The sequence below is a fragment of the Lineus longissimus genome, chromosome 8, assembly GCF_910592395.1.
Source record: "Lineus longissimus chromosome 8, tnLinLong1.2, whole genome shotgun sequence".
Taxonomy (NCBI): Eukaryota; Metazoa; Nemertea; class Pilidiophora; order Heteronemertea; family Lineidae; genus Lineus; species Lineus longissimus.
Window position 1 is genome coordinate 12,581,904 of NC_088315.1, and position 16,849 is coordinate 12,598,752.

Genomic DNA, 16,849 nt, shown 5'->3' on the forward strand with positions numbered 1-16,849 from the left:
TGTCCGATTGCAAAAAACCATGTTACTCCATGGTGATACAATTTTTTTTTCCAAAGAAAAACTGAAAGGTTCAAAATTTGAACATGAATAACTAGATAAATTTTGCTCAAAAAACACAATATAAAAATGGCAAGACAACCAATGATAGTACCTCAATATCGAGGCACAAAATAACTATATTCACTTTGCCTCAGAGCACACAATCGAAAGCATCCTGAATCTCAAAGAAATCCTCCAGAATTACAAGAACATTACGAGTCCTGGTATTTTTCACTTTCCATACTAAATTTGTACATTATGGGTCAGTATGACACACAAGACCAAGGGCTGAATTCATTCACTTATGACACAATGCCAATACTCATGACAATCTGACAGAGGCTAATTGGGTTATTTTTCCTCAATTTTTAGAAACCCTGGATATTGCTTTCCCTGACAAATAAATAAATAAACTTCTTCAAAAAGGGAAACCCCAAATGTCAAATTGTCTGAGGTTGTCACCTGTCACAAGCAAAAAATTTTAAGCGATCCGCCCACTAAAAACTGGTCTTAAGAATTTCAAAACACTTATTCACACAAATGAAATAGTATGCGTCACAACTCTTCAATGGCGATGATCCACTGAGTTCAAAGATGAAAGAATTCATTATAAATGTACATCTCGACGGAACTTGAATCCGAAGCATAAATCAAAGCTCGACGTAATCCATCCTAATTGTCTGACTTCTTTGCTGCCTCCAGAAAGCAGAGTTTGGCAATGGGACGATGCAGCTCAGAGGTTTCGGTCTGAACATAGGCGGATCTGACCATTCCATCACCGCTTTCCACGATCCTTGTAACTCTACCGATCAGCCACTGTGTCCTCGTTTCACAGACTCTGCTGCTATCAAAACCATGTCTCCGACCTCCAGGTTCTGACGTACTGATCTCCACTTCTCCAGTCGCTGCATGCTTTGAACATACTCGCTTATCCAGCACTCCCAGAAGAGATTGAGCAAGTACTGAACCTTTTTCCACTCCTGTCTCAAAAGGGAATCCTCTTTAACAAACACACCGGGAGGCAGTCCTTCCACCTTCCTGTGCAACAAGAAGTGATTTGGCGTCTACACTTCCATGTCTTTGGGGTCATTTGACACGTGACACAGGGGGCGCCCGTTGCATCAGTTATGCATTCTGTTTTCTGCACTCGAAACACTCTGACTGTCTTCTTGGCTAGACGTCGTCTACCCAATATCCAAAATCGGTGTCTGGTGATGGCTAAAGTCTGCTCTCTCCCAGCATGGGCGGCTTTCTTATGTGTCTCTCGCATGATAAACCAGCTCACAACATGACCACTTGGTAGAATGAAGGGATGTTTCTCATCTGCTGATAGCGTGGGAGCATTCTCAAGCCTTCCCCCAACTCTGAGGACACCGTCCGTCAATATTGGTCACAAATCCACTATCTTGCTTCCAGTGGGGACGTTTTTCCCCTTCTTCAACAGAGTGATCTCCGGGCCAAAACATACCTCCTGTTCAATCTTGACCAACCACATGACTGCAGTCTCCCATTCCTCCTCTGTGAGACGTTCCGGGACGAGGCCAATCTTTCCCATGCTGGTCAACCAGGCTGTCTTGTCTACCAGTTCCGACCATGACTTGCTATATGCGATCATTTTCTCAACACCACTCGGCTTCTCTCCATATGGCTTGGTAGTCAGGTTTACGGTTACATTCTTCTTCAGGTCTGCACGGTCGTCAGGTAAGGGCTGCACTGCAGTCATGGGCCAGTTTTCTTCAGCCTCCCATAAGAAGTTTGGGCCGTGCCACCATCGATGTTCCATGCTGAGATCTCCAGGACTTAACCCACGTGATACATCATCCGCTGGATTTTATTCCCCAGGACAATGATGCCACTGCTCCACACTGGTGGTTTCTCGAATTTCGGTGACACGGTTAGCCACGTAGACATTGAATCTCTTTGATTCATTGGCGATATACTGTAACACGGTTTGTGAGTCAGTTCAAAACACCACCTTGTTCAGGTCGTAGGTGATTTCATCTTTGAGCATTTGGTGTACCTTAACAGCCAGACAGGCTGCTGGCAGCTCCAGTCAAGGGATCGATGCCATCTTCACAGGGGCGCACCTACTCCTACCATTGGCAAAGGAGCAATGCACCTCACCCGAGATGTAGACAAATCTCAAAAACGAACAAATTCCGTACCCACTGCCCGAGGTATCAGAGAAGTAGTGAAGTGTGATCTCTTGTACCTCCAACTGGCAGGACAGGTGGCAACGTGGGAGTTTTACCACCGATAGCGATTGCAGTTCCTCTTTCCGTGCTTCCCAGGCATCTAGTTCATCAGGTGGCAGGGTGTCATCCCAATCGAGTTTCTGTCCCCATAGACGCTGCAATATGTTCTTTGCTTTTAGGACCACTGGGCATACAAACCCAACAGGATCAAACAGTGAGCTTATGGTTAAAAGCACACCAAGTTTTGTGGCTGTGAACTTGAAGACATCTTCCTGCACATCCCACATGACATCCAGGGCTCTTGAAAGTGACAAATCGTCTAAATCTAGGTCGAGTGTGGGGGCAGCTTGCTCACACTCTGGCACGCTGGCTAGTACCTCTCTGCTACTGCTAAGCCAGCCCATCATGTGAAAACCTCATCCTTCCTTGGCAATCCTGGCCTCCCCTGGATACGCACTGTTCCTGTGCCAACTGTATCTACACTTTCAAAATAGTCATCTATGTAGAACGAGTCTTTTACTGCTTTCACTGCCTCTGCGCTGTAACCACTACTGTCATCAGCTGACCGTCTCGTAGGCGTAGATGCAGCAACATGGACTATCCTTGGCACCAAATATCTTTCTCACCATCTTGTACTCTGATACACAGCCAGTGATGTCCCCATTGTCCCACCATAGGAACCTGAGACACTCTGTATCTTCCTCTGGCACTTGTACTTGTAAGAACATGCCCTCAATGTCACCAACCAGGGCGATTGGTCACTCCCTAAACCTCACCAACACACCAAGCAAACTATTGGTGAGGTCGGGGCCATGCACTAGCTGATCATTTAAGCTGACTCCATGATATTTGGCGGCGGCATCAAACACTACCCGGACTTTGCCAGGCTTCCTAGGGTGAAAGACAGCATGATGTGTGGCAAATACCAGGTTTTGTTCGTGCGGGCGGCTGCTTCATCTTCATTGAGTTTTCTGGCATATCCTTTAGTTAACATCTTGGCCATGAACTGAGAGTATTGTTCATGCAGTTGATAGTCTCGTGACAGCCTTTTCCTCAACGACTCCAATCTGGACTCAACCATGGTTTTATTGTCAGGTAACCATGGGTCTGGACTTTTCCACAACATCCCAACTTCGTATCGACCGTTTACTCCTTTGGTTGTGTCCTCCAATGTCTTCAGTGCCTTACGATCCTCGATTGACATTCCTTTTTTGTCAGAAATTCCAAGACTGTCTAACTCTAAAAACTGGCGAACTAGTGCAGTTTCAACTGGATTGTCACTGTATTTGAAAAAGTTCACTCGGACTCTTTCCCCATCTCGACCCTTAATATTAGCGCTGATAGGACCGAAAATCGACCAACTGAGGATGGTACGCATGGCAAACGGGTCACCAGGCTTGCCCAAGCAAGTTTCTAGCTGGACCTGGACCTCAGGTACATTTGTTCCTATCAGTATCGAGACCTCCTGCACATCTACTTCAGGGATGTGAATTCCTTGTAAATGCCGCCACTTGCTAACATCGGTCACGTAGGTACTATGGATGTCCAGGTTTTCAACGACTTGGGCGCGAACAGCGAATGACCTCATTGGCTTGACTGCAGCTTCCACACAGATATTGGCAGAAGTTACCTTTAGCGTAAACCCCCCCCCCCCCAGTCATAGTCGTCACAACCAATGTCTCCTGACCAGCAACAGGCAGCTTTAGCCGGGTGGCTAATGATTTTTTTCTCATGAATGTCTCCTGTCTGCCCGAGTCGAGGAGAGCATACGTGGTGAGAGGCACCTCACCCCCGTGTACTCTAACCCGAACAACTTGCAACGCCACACCAGGCCTACTGGTGAGTGTGAAAGTACCAACTATGTCGGATGAAGCCACCCTTTGCTCTTCTCCTTTGTTACCGTTGGGTGTGAAGCGATGCAGAAGTGTTGCATGCTTCTTGTCGCACACTGCACATTTTACGTTTACAACACATTTTTGTACTATTGTATTTAGGCAGTTAAAACACAACTGCTGATTTCTAACAACTGCCATGCGTTCCTTCAAAGACTTGGCTTTAAAGGCATCACAATATGCTACCTTGTGCTTCTCTGCACACACAAAGCACTGAAACTTCAATTTTCCACCTCCTCCTGTCGCAGCTCCACCAGTCTGCGCCTGCCTGGCATTCGTCTTGACAACTGCAGTTGAGTAGGATCCTGTCTTCTTGGAGCGATAAGTCTCCCCGATTTTGCCAAACACCGGGTCGCTGGCGACATAAGCTGATCTTTCGATAAAGCTGACTAACTCTTCTAGTTGTGGGGATTTCCCACCAGATCTTAACTGTTGGGCTCATTCCCTCCATTTGACCTGGAGGGGCACCTGCAACTTGTGGGCCATCTGGGCTAAATTTGCACTGTTGATCTCGCCTAGCGCCTTCAGCGATTTTAGAGTTTCAAATACTGCCCTGGTCTTGTCGGCGAACTCACACAGGGCCTGAGTGTCATTCAGGGCAATATTTGGCTATGGATTATAGACTCAACACAGGCCTCTGTGACAACATGCGGCTGTCCGAAACGTCGCCGTAGAACAGCAAGTCCCTTTGTCAACCCACCTTCGACACCATCAAAACTGGCAATGGCAAGCCTTACTTTTCCCTCAACAAATTGCATGAGGTGGGCCATTTTATGTGAGTCACTGAGGTTCTGGCTGCCCACTAATTGTTCAAAGCGATTTAGGAATTTATGCTACTCTGCCGGGTCGCCGGAAAATTTTACCACATCTAGATTTGGCAAGGAGGCCTTCAAGGCCATCTGATCCATCATTTTGATGACATGTTCCAACTGAGTGAGCTCTGCAGTCGGTCATATTGAAATAACCTTTTTTTCCAACGACCGACAGGTCGGTGTCAGTGATATTTTTATTCACTTGAGCTGGGATGCTAGTTTATTTCTTGTTTTAACGTGTTTGATGTACAGTAGGGCCAGTTAGAGCATGCCTGGGTAGATGGCGCCTCGGTACCGGACTTTGGCGGTTGTATGCGGGCGCTATACATTGTGAAAGTCAGACCCAATTTCGCAAACACGTGACCACCCTGGGATCCCGGCATTTTCAAGTTTTGGGATTTGAGAGGTTAACAAAAACAAGTTACTAATAAGCGACATATTGCACTTTTTACTTTTTCAGTTTTGTCCCCCTAGTGACCAAGTTAAAAATCAGATCGGACCAAAATTAGGCCGCAGAGGTTATCTAAGGTTAGGGGTCATGTGTATTAAGTTAATAGATTTAGCGGTTAAGAAACGTGCCATGGTTACACTCTTAACAGCCAATTGACGCCATTTTTCCTCCGCAACCTTAAAAAGTTGGTCAAATCCAAACCCTGTATGAAATGTGATGTATCCTTGCTAGGAATACCTACCATAATTGTTTTATTGAAAACGAATAATTAATCAGCTCGTGTTCAGTGTTCTCGACTTATGCCCAACGTATGAGTAACTTACCTCTAACGTTTTTGGCGTATGTCTTCTGCATGCCTAACCTGTGAAGAGGACAGGACTTCAGCGATGTGGAAAACATTTGTGCATGCACCAACATTTATTATGCCAGCTTATAACACTGGCATTTAAAGCATTATATCAAGTACATGAGCGTGTTGGTGAAAATTCACGTAGATCAGTATAATTTACTGCTATGCACCATATTACGATCATGTGATAAATTTGATACCTTTTTAGCTCGCCTCAGGGGAGCTTATACGATACTGTGGCGTCCGTCGTCCGTCATCGTCCATTAGCGGAGCACGTTTCGTCCCTGTTAGGGCTAGATGGCTAAAACTTGGTGTGGTGGTAGCTTTGGGCAACATGTCCGGACTTACTTTTCTTTTTGCGATATGACCTACTTTCTGGCCTCCTGGCGGCCATCTTGGAAATTGGTTTTTGCCTTTTTGAAGCTAATGGTTGTAGAGTAGAGTGACAACATTTTTATGGTGGGTATATCTATTTAGATTTAATGACATATCAACCGGGTTTTTGTTTTGACCTACTTTTAAAGCTCACTGAGGTCAAAGTTCATTTAATCACAGATAGGTGCCACATTTCGTTTCTATTTGAGCTAGAAGGTTCTAAACTTGTGAGGACATGTATCCTGAGACTCTCTATTCTATCCCAAAAATGTTGTCCCGGTCAGACTTCAAATATGGCCGCCAAGCGGCCATCTTGAAAAATAAGATTGCAACCAAATTTCATGTGATTGTATATCTATGTACTCTCTACAACATCCCTGTTTTCAGTCAAATCCATCAACCAATATGGCCGCCAGGCGGCCATCTTGAAAATTAAACAAAGTCCTCCCAGCTAGCAAATTACATGGGACCCATATGGGTGCCAAATGGGCAATCTGGGTTGCCAATATGGGCCCCATCTAAACAAACCATATTGGGCCCAGATGGGAAACATGGGGCCCACTTCAACCATGTGGGGCCCATATGTGTTTTGCACCGTGGACGCCCATGTGGGTACCATCTGGGCAAAGTGGGGTATCTGGGTATGACGTGGGGGTTGCATGGGCAAGCACCACCTTAAACCCCTGTAAATCCCAGTTAGTGCCCACCTGGTCTGATGTGTTCTACACTTCTTTGAATAGTCTATATCATCCCCAGACACGTTGTCGCAAAAAGGGATTGGGGACACTGAGTTGAGTTCATTGAGAATGGAAAAACGAAACAAAATGTATGATAAAAAAATGAAAATATTTATTTTATTTCTATAATGAATTGCAGTTGATATAGAAATACTTATAATATACTGAGTATCAACAATGTCAAAGCACCAATATCATTGAATAAACCTGAGATTTTGTCCTGCATAACAAAATGTATGATAAAAAAATGAAAATATTTATTTTATTTCTATAATGAATTGCAGTTGATATAGAAATACTTATAATATACTGAGTATCAACAATGTCAAAGCACCAATGTCATTGAATAAACCTGAGATTTTGTCCTGTATTTCCATGTTTTGGCAAGTCACTATTCATCACTATGGTTATATATATTCTTAATTGTCACTATCAGTATTTTGTGGCTCTGGCAGCCGCAGGGCAGGGTCATTTCCACCTGGCAATTGTTGTTCATTGACAACTTCAACTCCTCTCGCCGCACGTTTTCCTCCTAGTCCTCGATCACGCGCATTCGTGAACCATGTTGACATTTTCTCTGCGATGGCCTTGTCTGTTGCCTGCTTCTGATATGCATGTTTGCGTACACTTCCTGAAACCAAAGACGTATAGTGTAACAGTATTATGTACATCACAATAGTTTTCTGACAAGGCTACGAGTACCACTACATAGGCCTACAATACATGATCATGATAAAACAGCAAAACAGGTAGGCAAGACACACTGCACAGTGTATTTTCTCGTATATAAATGTACACAGTTAAATGTACAGTGTAGCATGTACAGTTACACTTTTTTACAGTACACTAGCAGCCTACAACGAACGGGATATCACAACAAAAACATCAAAGAATCTGCAGGATTGTATTGAAAGAATGTATATAAAGCACACAAACATCAAGATTGGTGCTTTAGACAAGGTCACAACTAACCTGGCAAACAAAAAACTATTCTAATCAATGAAATTATGGGAAAGTTTCTCTGCTTTTTGAGTACTGACGTGAAGAACAAAATCAAATATGGCGGCTGACAATGGCGTGCAAGGAGCCGACAATACTCGTCCCCGTCAGCTCTTTCAGCTCCATTGGAGACGCACGATGCACTCGGAGGCCAATAGGGACGATTTTGATTTGCTTTGGCGCCCAAAAATTTTGTAAAATGCCAGCTTTACTCATAAATTTTATAAATTTTATAAAACATATTTCATTATCATAATCTTGAATGGGCCTCATGTAAACCCTTTATTTTTAAAACATATAATTGGAAATTCTCGGATGTGGGATTGATATGGGGTTCATATATGGGATACATTGGGCTTGCAATTCTCAATTGATCCCCATATCAACCATCGCAAACCCACATGGGGCCCATAACTCAAAACCCATATGGGCTTTCCCATATGGGCCCCACATGGTGAAATCCCATGTGAGATAAACCATCTTGGTCCCACATGGGTTACATGTGGGCCAGATGGGACCCTGCTTGCCCAGGTAAAACCCAGGTGGTTCCCATATGTTTTGCTAGCTGGGCTATTATTCCGAAATTAATGATGAGATTGCAACCAAACTTCATGTGATTGTATATCTATGTACTCTTATCAATATCTCTAATTTTCAGTCTAATCCCATGTCAAATATGGCCGCCATCTTGAAAATCCAACAAAATCCTATTATTCCTAAACTGTTGAAAGGATGTCAACCATTTTCCATGTGACATGTACACTCTTCAATAACACTGAAATTCAGCAAACTTTATAACCAAAATCCTATACTTCGATGGTACTGGTAATTTTCTTTTGTGCCATTGAGCCGAGAAGAATAATATTATTCAATGGAATCAAAACTGGTGTAACTAGCCAGAAACTGTATCCACTGCAAATGACATGCATTACATTACCGGAGCTGAACACATGGTCCCTGGACCAATAACTTAGGTTCTGTTGTCACAAGCATAACTCATCAAGAAACTTTGCCTGTAGAGAGATATGCAGGGTAACCCTAACACAAAAGCAAACGATGAAAATGTTAATGAAATCACTCAGGTTTCAACTTGAGCTTTTCTTCCTTATTAACATGAGTAATTGTATGCCCTTAACCCTTTGGACCCTGATCTCGCCGCACGGCGAGCAAATAAAAACCACCCTCATGGCCTGATCTAGCCGCACGGCGAGCAAATGAAAACCACCCTCATGGCCTGATCTAGCCGCACGGCGAGCAAATAAAAACCACCCTCATGGCCTGATCTAGCCGCACGGCGAGCAAATGAAAACCACCCTCATGGCCTGATCTCGCCGTGCGGCGAGCGACTACGTATGCCTGTCTTCGTTTCGTGTGTTTTACCTGTGGGAAATCCCCGTTTTATGACCACCCGGGGGGATTCCCAGAATCATTTCCCCGCTTTTTTCTACACGGCACGTTAAGCATAATTCCAGTTGAAGACATACATAGAAAATAAATATAGAGTTTTTGTAATTTTTTGGGGGTCACCTTACCCCCCCCCCCAAAATATGAGACCTGGGGGTCAGATTGCAAAACCAATGACATTTTCAGAAACTACAGGCAAAATGCTCAAAAAGCTTCATCTACACCAAGGCAACTGCTTCTATGCTTCACCTTCAAAAATAACTTTGAAATTTTCAGGTCAGTCTTATTTTTACTATGTAAAAAACCTTCAGACCTTTAGGGTGGTTTCTCAAAAAAACCTTCAGGCCATGAGGGTGGTTTTTCAAAAAAACCTTCAGTCCCCAAAGGGTTAACACAACGTTTTGAGCTTAGGGATCAAATAGCCTTGATATATGCGATTTCAAAGAAAATCAAAATGTCCAATATAATTCAAACACAGTCACAATTAACCCCTTAGATGCCAGACATAATTCATAAATTCAGCTTTTTTCACCACAGGTTTTTGCCAGTTTATACTTTTTTGACAATCTGTAGTTTTTGCTCAAATGAGATAGAAAAACTTGAAGATGATGTACTACAACTAACGTTTATTTTATTCCTATACCTTTCTCTACAGGTTTCATGCAGCAAAATGGCCAAAATGGCCAAAAGTACAAAAATAAGCCCCTCCCTACCCGGACCACGCCCAAAAATCATTATCCCCTTCAAGATCATTGACAGAGCCTGAATCGGCATCCTCAAGTCCCGCCAACACTTCCTCGACAGACAAAAGATGCCTAGCCATTGTGCACTGACCGCTATTCAATCTATATACACGCACAATAGAATGCCAGCCAGGCCGACCTCGTTGTTAATTTGCGCCTCAGGGGCCGCTAAGTACACGAGCGAGTTTGTACGATACGGTTTGATGCAAGCTTGGGCGGGTTTGGGCGATACGGTGTCTAAAGGGTTAAGGTAAATTATGCTCTCAATTTATTTGCCGATATTTAAAATCTTTGGGGTTACCTTATGTAAAATATCTAATTGGAAGAAAAAACCAGGAAGAGAAAACTTGAAGAGAGCAATGGCAGCCTTGATTAGGGCACATTCTACTGGCTAAAGCACTAAATAATGGTTTTTGCGTTCAGCTTCAAAAATTTCGTGGAAATTCCATTTTGGAATTTTGATCATTTTCTTTGAAATACTCTAGAACAGAAAGATTTCACGTGCAGAACATTTTCTATTACAAAATTATCATATCAATTATTTCTGAGCTACATGCTGTGAAAGGCAAGGTACCAAAAATGACAAAAAAGCCCAAAACATGCTTGAACTCCAAGGGGTAGCATATCTGATAACATGCTTGAACTCAGCTGTTAAACAGCCGAAAAAATAGCCATGGTGACAACATCATTACTGTTTGTCATCGTGAGCCTCCTTTAACAGAGCAAAGTGCTTCTTGCAAGCCTTTGTGTAGTTTATCTTAAAGTGTTCTTCTGTTTTTAGGTGGAATTATCAGCTTGCAAGACTTCTCAAATTACATGGTGAAGTGGCGGGATCCTGTGCAGTTTTCCTTACAGGATGGTTCCACTCTACACTCTCTTCCACCGCCATCTAGTGGAGCAGTTATTGGGTTCATTATGAAGCTACTTGACGGTAAGGAAAAAATTCCTTCAAGTCCCTGATAATTGAGCTAATATGCCCTAGAAGAGAAAAATATTTCTTTATATAAAATTGTTGGAGTCTTCCAACAAAATAATGTTGTTTTCATCTGGTAAAAAGATTCTTCAAGCATAATCTTTATCACACACCACCGGTTTGTCCTGTAAATAGCGAACAAATTGCAGAATTAGCATGCTGTTATTTTTTACATTCACTACGTACCAAAAAACTCATGTTCATTTTACCTCGCGATATAATGTAATGTCAGCTGTAGAACACAATGACCAAACAACACTTTAGCCAGGAACCAAATGAAGCACTGAACACCTTGGTGGACTGCATGAAGACCTCAGCAGCAAAGACTGCTGGCGAGATCAAAATGAAACGGCCAGGGGCCATTGTGCTCACCGTAAAATAGATAGTTGGTGCTTTGGAATTCATCCAGATTAAGAAACATTGTACATGTATAGTATATAGGTCAAACCAAAGTCGGTATGACATGTGATGTATCGTTGCTTGGAGTAAGTACCATAAGAATATCATCAAAAACAAGTCACTAATAAACGAGATATTGCACTTTTTACCAACTCGGCCACGAGGAGGCCAAAACTAAAATTTTTAGTTTTGGCCTCCTCGTGGCCGAGTTGAGTACCAGATCAAATCGAAATTCGTAGTCCGAGGTTACATGACGTATGGAGTCATGTGTATCAAATTTCAAGTTCAAAGCTTTAGTGGTTAAGAAACGTGCCATAGTTACAATCAAACAACCAATTTATGCCATTTGATCTCTGTGACCTTGAAAAGCAGGTCAGATCAAAAACTCATGATATGTGATGTAGTCTTGCTAGGAGAACCTACCATAAAAATGTTATTGAAAACGAATCACTAATAAGCGAGATATCACACTTTCTAGGTTTTCACTTTTGGCCCCCTGGTGGCCAAGTCGAGAATCAGACTGGACTGAAATTCAGGGTCAGAGGTCAGCTGACCTAGGGGGTCCTTTAAACAAAGTCTCAAGTTCATAGCCTTAGGGGTTAACAAACGTTCCACAGTTTCGCTCAAATGGCCAATTTACACCATTTGACCTCTGTGACCTTGACAAGTATGTCAAATCAAAAACCTGTATCATATGTGATGTATCCTTGCTAAGAGTATCTACCATAAAATTTTTACCAAAAACTAATCAGTAATAAGCGAGATATGGCACTATTCAAATTTTTGGTTTTGGCCCCCTGGTGGCCAAGTTAAGAATCAGACCAGACCGAAAATCAGTGTCACAGGTCATCTGAACTAGGCGGTAATTTGTACCAAGTTTAAAGTTCATAGCTTTAGTGGTTAAGAAACGTGCCATATTTACACACAAACGGCCAATTCACACCATTTGAATTCTGTGACCTTGAAAAGTATGCCACATTGACCTGATTTTTTGTCAACATGTAGAGCTATGTAACAGGTGTCTACATACCAAATTTAAAGACTATAGGACGAATAAAGACAAAACGTGCCACTATCGGTGAAATTTGACCTCTGTGACCTTGAAAAATAGGTCAAATCAAAAACCCGTATAATATGTGATGTATCCTTGCTAGGGGTACACACCATAAAATTTTTGTCAAAAACAAATCAGTAATAAATGAGATATTGCACATTTTAACTTTTCGGTTTTAGCCCCCTGGTGGCAAAGTCAAGAATCAGACCGGAGCAAAATTCAGTGTCAGGGTACATATGACCTTGAGAATGATGTATATAAAGTGTCAGGTACATAGCAGAAGCGGTTAAGAAACGTGCCACAGGATACGACGATGACGACGGACGACGGACACTGCGGTATCGTATAGACTCCCCTACGGTGAGCCAAAAAGGAAGAGCACACATACTACAAACACCAACTCTCGTTTTTCTCACAGGAAAACTCTCGAAATCGGTCACGAAATCTCTCATAAATCACTCGTAATTAATCGGATTACAAGCCCACTAATAATGTCTCGAGTTCTTGAATTCCAAGACATTTCGTAACTTTTTCAATACCTTTCGGCAGTATGATCTATTAAACTGTTATTTTCATGTTGGTTGGCAGATAAGTCCGACCATTATCATCAGTGTGCTCAATATATACGATAGTTGTCAGTTCCACAATGAAGCATAGGAGGCAGATGCGTTTATTTAATGCGTTGGCCTTTGATGATTCCAAATAAGCATTAAGAAATAAGCATTAAGAAATAAGCATTAACCTGATTATAAAAAAAATAGATATTTGTTATTTTTGGATTTTGCCTGATCAGCAATGCATGGTATGAGTGCTGAGATGTGAGAGTAATAGGAGACTTCTCAGCATATCACAGGCCTAATTGGTAGTTATAGTTGTTGATTGTTTATGTGAAGACAAACACTTAATCGCTGTCATTCCCATTCTGTGGAGACCGAGACCAGAGTGTCATAGCATAACGCGGAGTACGGAACTATCACATCTTGTTTTTCATATTTGATTTATGGTGTTGGGACACTGAAACAAGATTGTCATTACAGTCACAGCTTTTATCGTAGGAACCGCGTGATTAAAACTTGTTTTGAATGTCCCAGGGAAACAGTCACATCCTGTTCAGTAAATACTTGCATGTGACAGTCACAACATGACGCATGCGGAAAATTAGTCCTGGTATACAGTCAAAAACTGGGGAGACTATCAAAAGGGCAGAGTATATATATTGGGATGGCCATGGATCAGCAGTTACGCTGCGTCTTACCATCTTTATTGGCTCACCGTTAGGGGATAGGAGTCTATACGATAGCCCTGTGTCCGTCGTCGTCGTCGTCGTCCGTATCCTTTGTGGCACGTTTCTTAACCGCTTGTGCTATGAACTTGAAACTTTGTGCACATTATGACCTAGGTCACATGACCTCTGACAGCCAATTTCGGTCCTGTCTGATTTTTCACCTGGCCACCAGGGGGCTAAAACCAAAAACTTAAAAAATGCGACAACTCGTTTATTACTGATTTGTTTTTGCTAAAAATTTTATGGTGGGTACCCCTAGCAAGGATACATCACATATCTTACGGGTTTTTGATTTGACCTACTGGTCAAGGTCACAGAGGTCAAACTCTAAAATTTCACTGATAGTGGCACATTTTGTCTTATAGTCTTTAAATTTGGTATGTAGACACCTGTTACGTAGTTGTACATGTTGACAACAAAATCAGGTCGATGTGGCGTACTTTTCAAGGTCACAGAGGTCATATGGTGTGAATTGGCCGTTTGTGTGTTAATCTGTCACGTTTCTTAACCACTAAAGCTATGAACTTTAAACTTGGTACACATGACCCCCTAGGTCAGATGACCTGTGACACTGATTTTCGGTCTGGTCTGATTCTTAACTTGACCACCAGGGGGCCAAAACCAAAAATTTGAATAGTGCCATATCTCGCTTATTACTGATTAGTTTTTGGTAAAAATTTTATGGTAGATGCTCTTAGCAAGGATACATCACATATGGTACGGGTTTTTGATTTGACGTGCTTGTCAAGGTCACAGAGGTCAAATGGCGTAAATTGGCCATTTGAGCGTAACTGTGGAACGTTTGTTAACCCCTAAGGCTATGAACTTGAGACTTTGTACAAAGGACCCCATAGGTCAGCTGACCCTGAATTTCAGTCTGGTCTAATTCTCGACTTGGCCACCAGGGGGCCAAAAGTGAAAAGCTAGAAAGTGTGATATCTCGTTACTGATTAGTTTTTGGTAAAAATTTTATGGTAGATACTTTTAGCAAGGCTACATCACATATGATACGGGTTTTTGATTTGACCTACTTTTCAAGGTCACAGAGGTCAAATGGCGTAAATTGGCCATTTGAGCGTAACTGTGGAACGTTTGTTAACCCCTAAGGCTATGAACTTGAGACTTCGTACAAAGGACCCCCTAGGTCAGCTGACCCTGAATTTCAGTCCGGTCTGATTCTCGACTTGGCCACCAGGGGGCCAAAAGTGAAAACCTAGAAAGTGTGATATCTCGTGTGATAATTCGTTTTCAATAACATTTTTATGGTAGGTTCTCCTAGCAAGGATACATCACATATCATAAGAGTTTTTGATCTGACCTGCTTTTCAAGGTCACAGCTCTAGGTCAAATGGCGTAAATTGGTCGTTTGATTGTAACTATGGCACGTTTTTTAACCACTAAAGCTATGAACTTGAAATTTGGTACACATGACTCCCTACGTCATGTAACCTCGGACACCGAATTTCGAGGCCAAAACTAAAATAGGTAAAAAGTGCAATATCTCGTTTATAAGTGACTTGTTTTTGATGATATTCTTATGGTACTTACTCCAAGCAACGATACATCACATGTCATACCGACTTTGGTTTGACCTATACACTATACATGTACAATGTTTCTTAATCTGGATGAATTCCAAAGCACCAAATATCTATACGGTGAGCACAATGGCCCCTGGCCGTTTCATTACATCCATGCTGAGTTGTGACACGGACACTGGCATAATACAGTTAAAGCGTAAGACAAGTTGAAGAACCACATGTCCGACAGACTTCAAGCTTTTGTGGTGTGATGGCCTATGGTAGGGGAGGTCCCTATTGAGTTTGGTTGCGCTACGAAATTCAATATGGCCACCAAGAGGCCATCTTCGATTTTCCGTTTCCGGACTATTACTTAACAACATGTAGCCCAATCGATCTCTGAATTCTATGGTGTAATAGGGTGGATTGGGGGAGGTTCCCTATCGATTTTGGTTGCGCTCCGAAAATCAATATGGCCACCAAGAGGCCATCTTGGATTTTGCAGTCCGGACTATAACTCAAGAACAGGTGGCCTGATTGATTTCTAATTTCTATGGTGTAATAGGGTGGATTGGGGGAGGTTCCCTATCTATTTTGGTCGCTCTTCGAAATTCAATATGGCCACCAAGAGGCCATCTTGGATTTCCCATTCCGGACTATAACGCAAGAACAGGTAGCCCGATTGATCTCTAAATTCTATGTTGTAATAGGGTGGATTGGGGGAGGTTCCCTATTGATTTTGGTCGTGCTCCGAAATTCAATATGGCCACCAAGAGGCCATCTTGGATTTCCCTTTCCGGACTATAACTCAAGAACAGGTGGCCCGGTCGGTCTCTAAATTCTATGGTGTAATAGGTGGGATTGGGGGAGGTTCCCTATCAATTTTGGTTGTGCTCAGAAATTCAATATGGCCACCAAGAGGATTTCCCATTCCGGATTATAACTCAAGAACAGGTGGCCTGATTGATCTCTAAATACTATGGTGTAATAGGGTGGATTGGGGGAGGTTCCCTATTGATTTTTGTTACGCTCCGAAATTCAACATGGCCACCAAGAGGCCATCTTGGATTTTGCAGTCCGGACTATAACTCAAAACCAGGTGGCCTGATTGATCTCTAATTTCTATGTTGTAATAGGGTGGATTGGGGAAGGTTCCCTATCGATTTTGGTTGCACTCCGAAAGTCAATATGGCCACCAAGAGCCATCTTGGATTTCCCATTCCGGACTATAACTCAAGAACAGGTAGCCCGATTAATCTCTAAATTCTATGGTGTAATTGGGTAGATTGGGGGAGGTTCCCTATTGATTTTGGTCACGCTCCGAAATTCAATATGGCCACCAAGAGGATTTCCCATTCCGGATTATAACTCAAGAACAGGTAGCCCGATTGATCCCTGAATTCTATGGTGTAATAGGGTGGATTGGGGGAGGCTCCCTATCGATTTTTGTTGCGCTCCGAAATTCAATATGGCCACCAATAGGCCATCTTGGATTTTGCAGTCTGGACTATAACTCAAGAACAGGTGGCCTGATCGATCTCTAATTTCTATGTTGTAATGGGTAAATGAAGAAAGGTTCCCCATCAATTTTGGACCCGACCCAAAATTCAAGATGGCCGCCA

At 42.6% G+C, this 16,849-nt stretch overlaps 1 protein-coding gene across 3 annotated transcripts in view; it reads left to right on the plus strand.

The window, feature by feature from the left end:
• LOC135492178 (scoloptoxin SSD14-like) overlaps positions 1-16,849 on the plus strand; it is a 309,652-nt gene that overhangs the window by 163,079 nt on the left and 129,724 nt on the right. For all 3 annotated transcript variants that reach the window (XM_064778427.1, XM_064778429.1, XM_064778428.1), the window contains one exon: positions 10,778-10,927. In XM_064778427.1, coding sequence (XP_064634497.1) covers positions 10,778-10,927 — 150 coding nt within the window. The remainder of the gene's footprint in view (positions 1-10,777; positions 10,928-16,849) is intronic.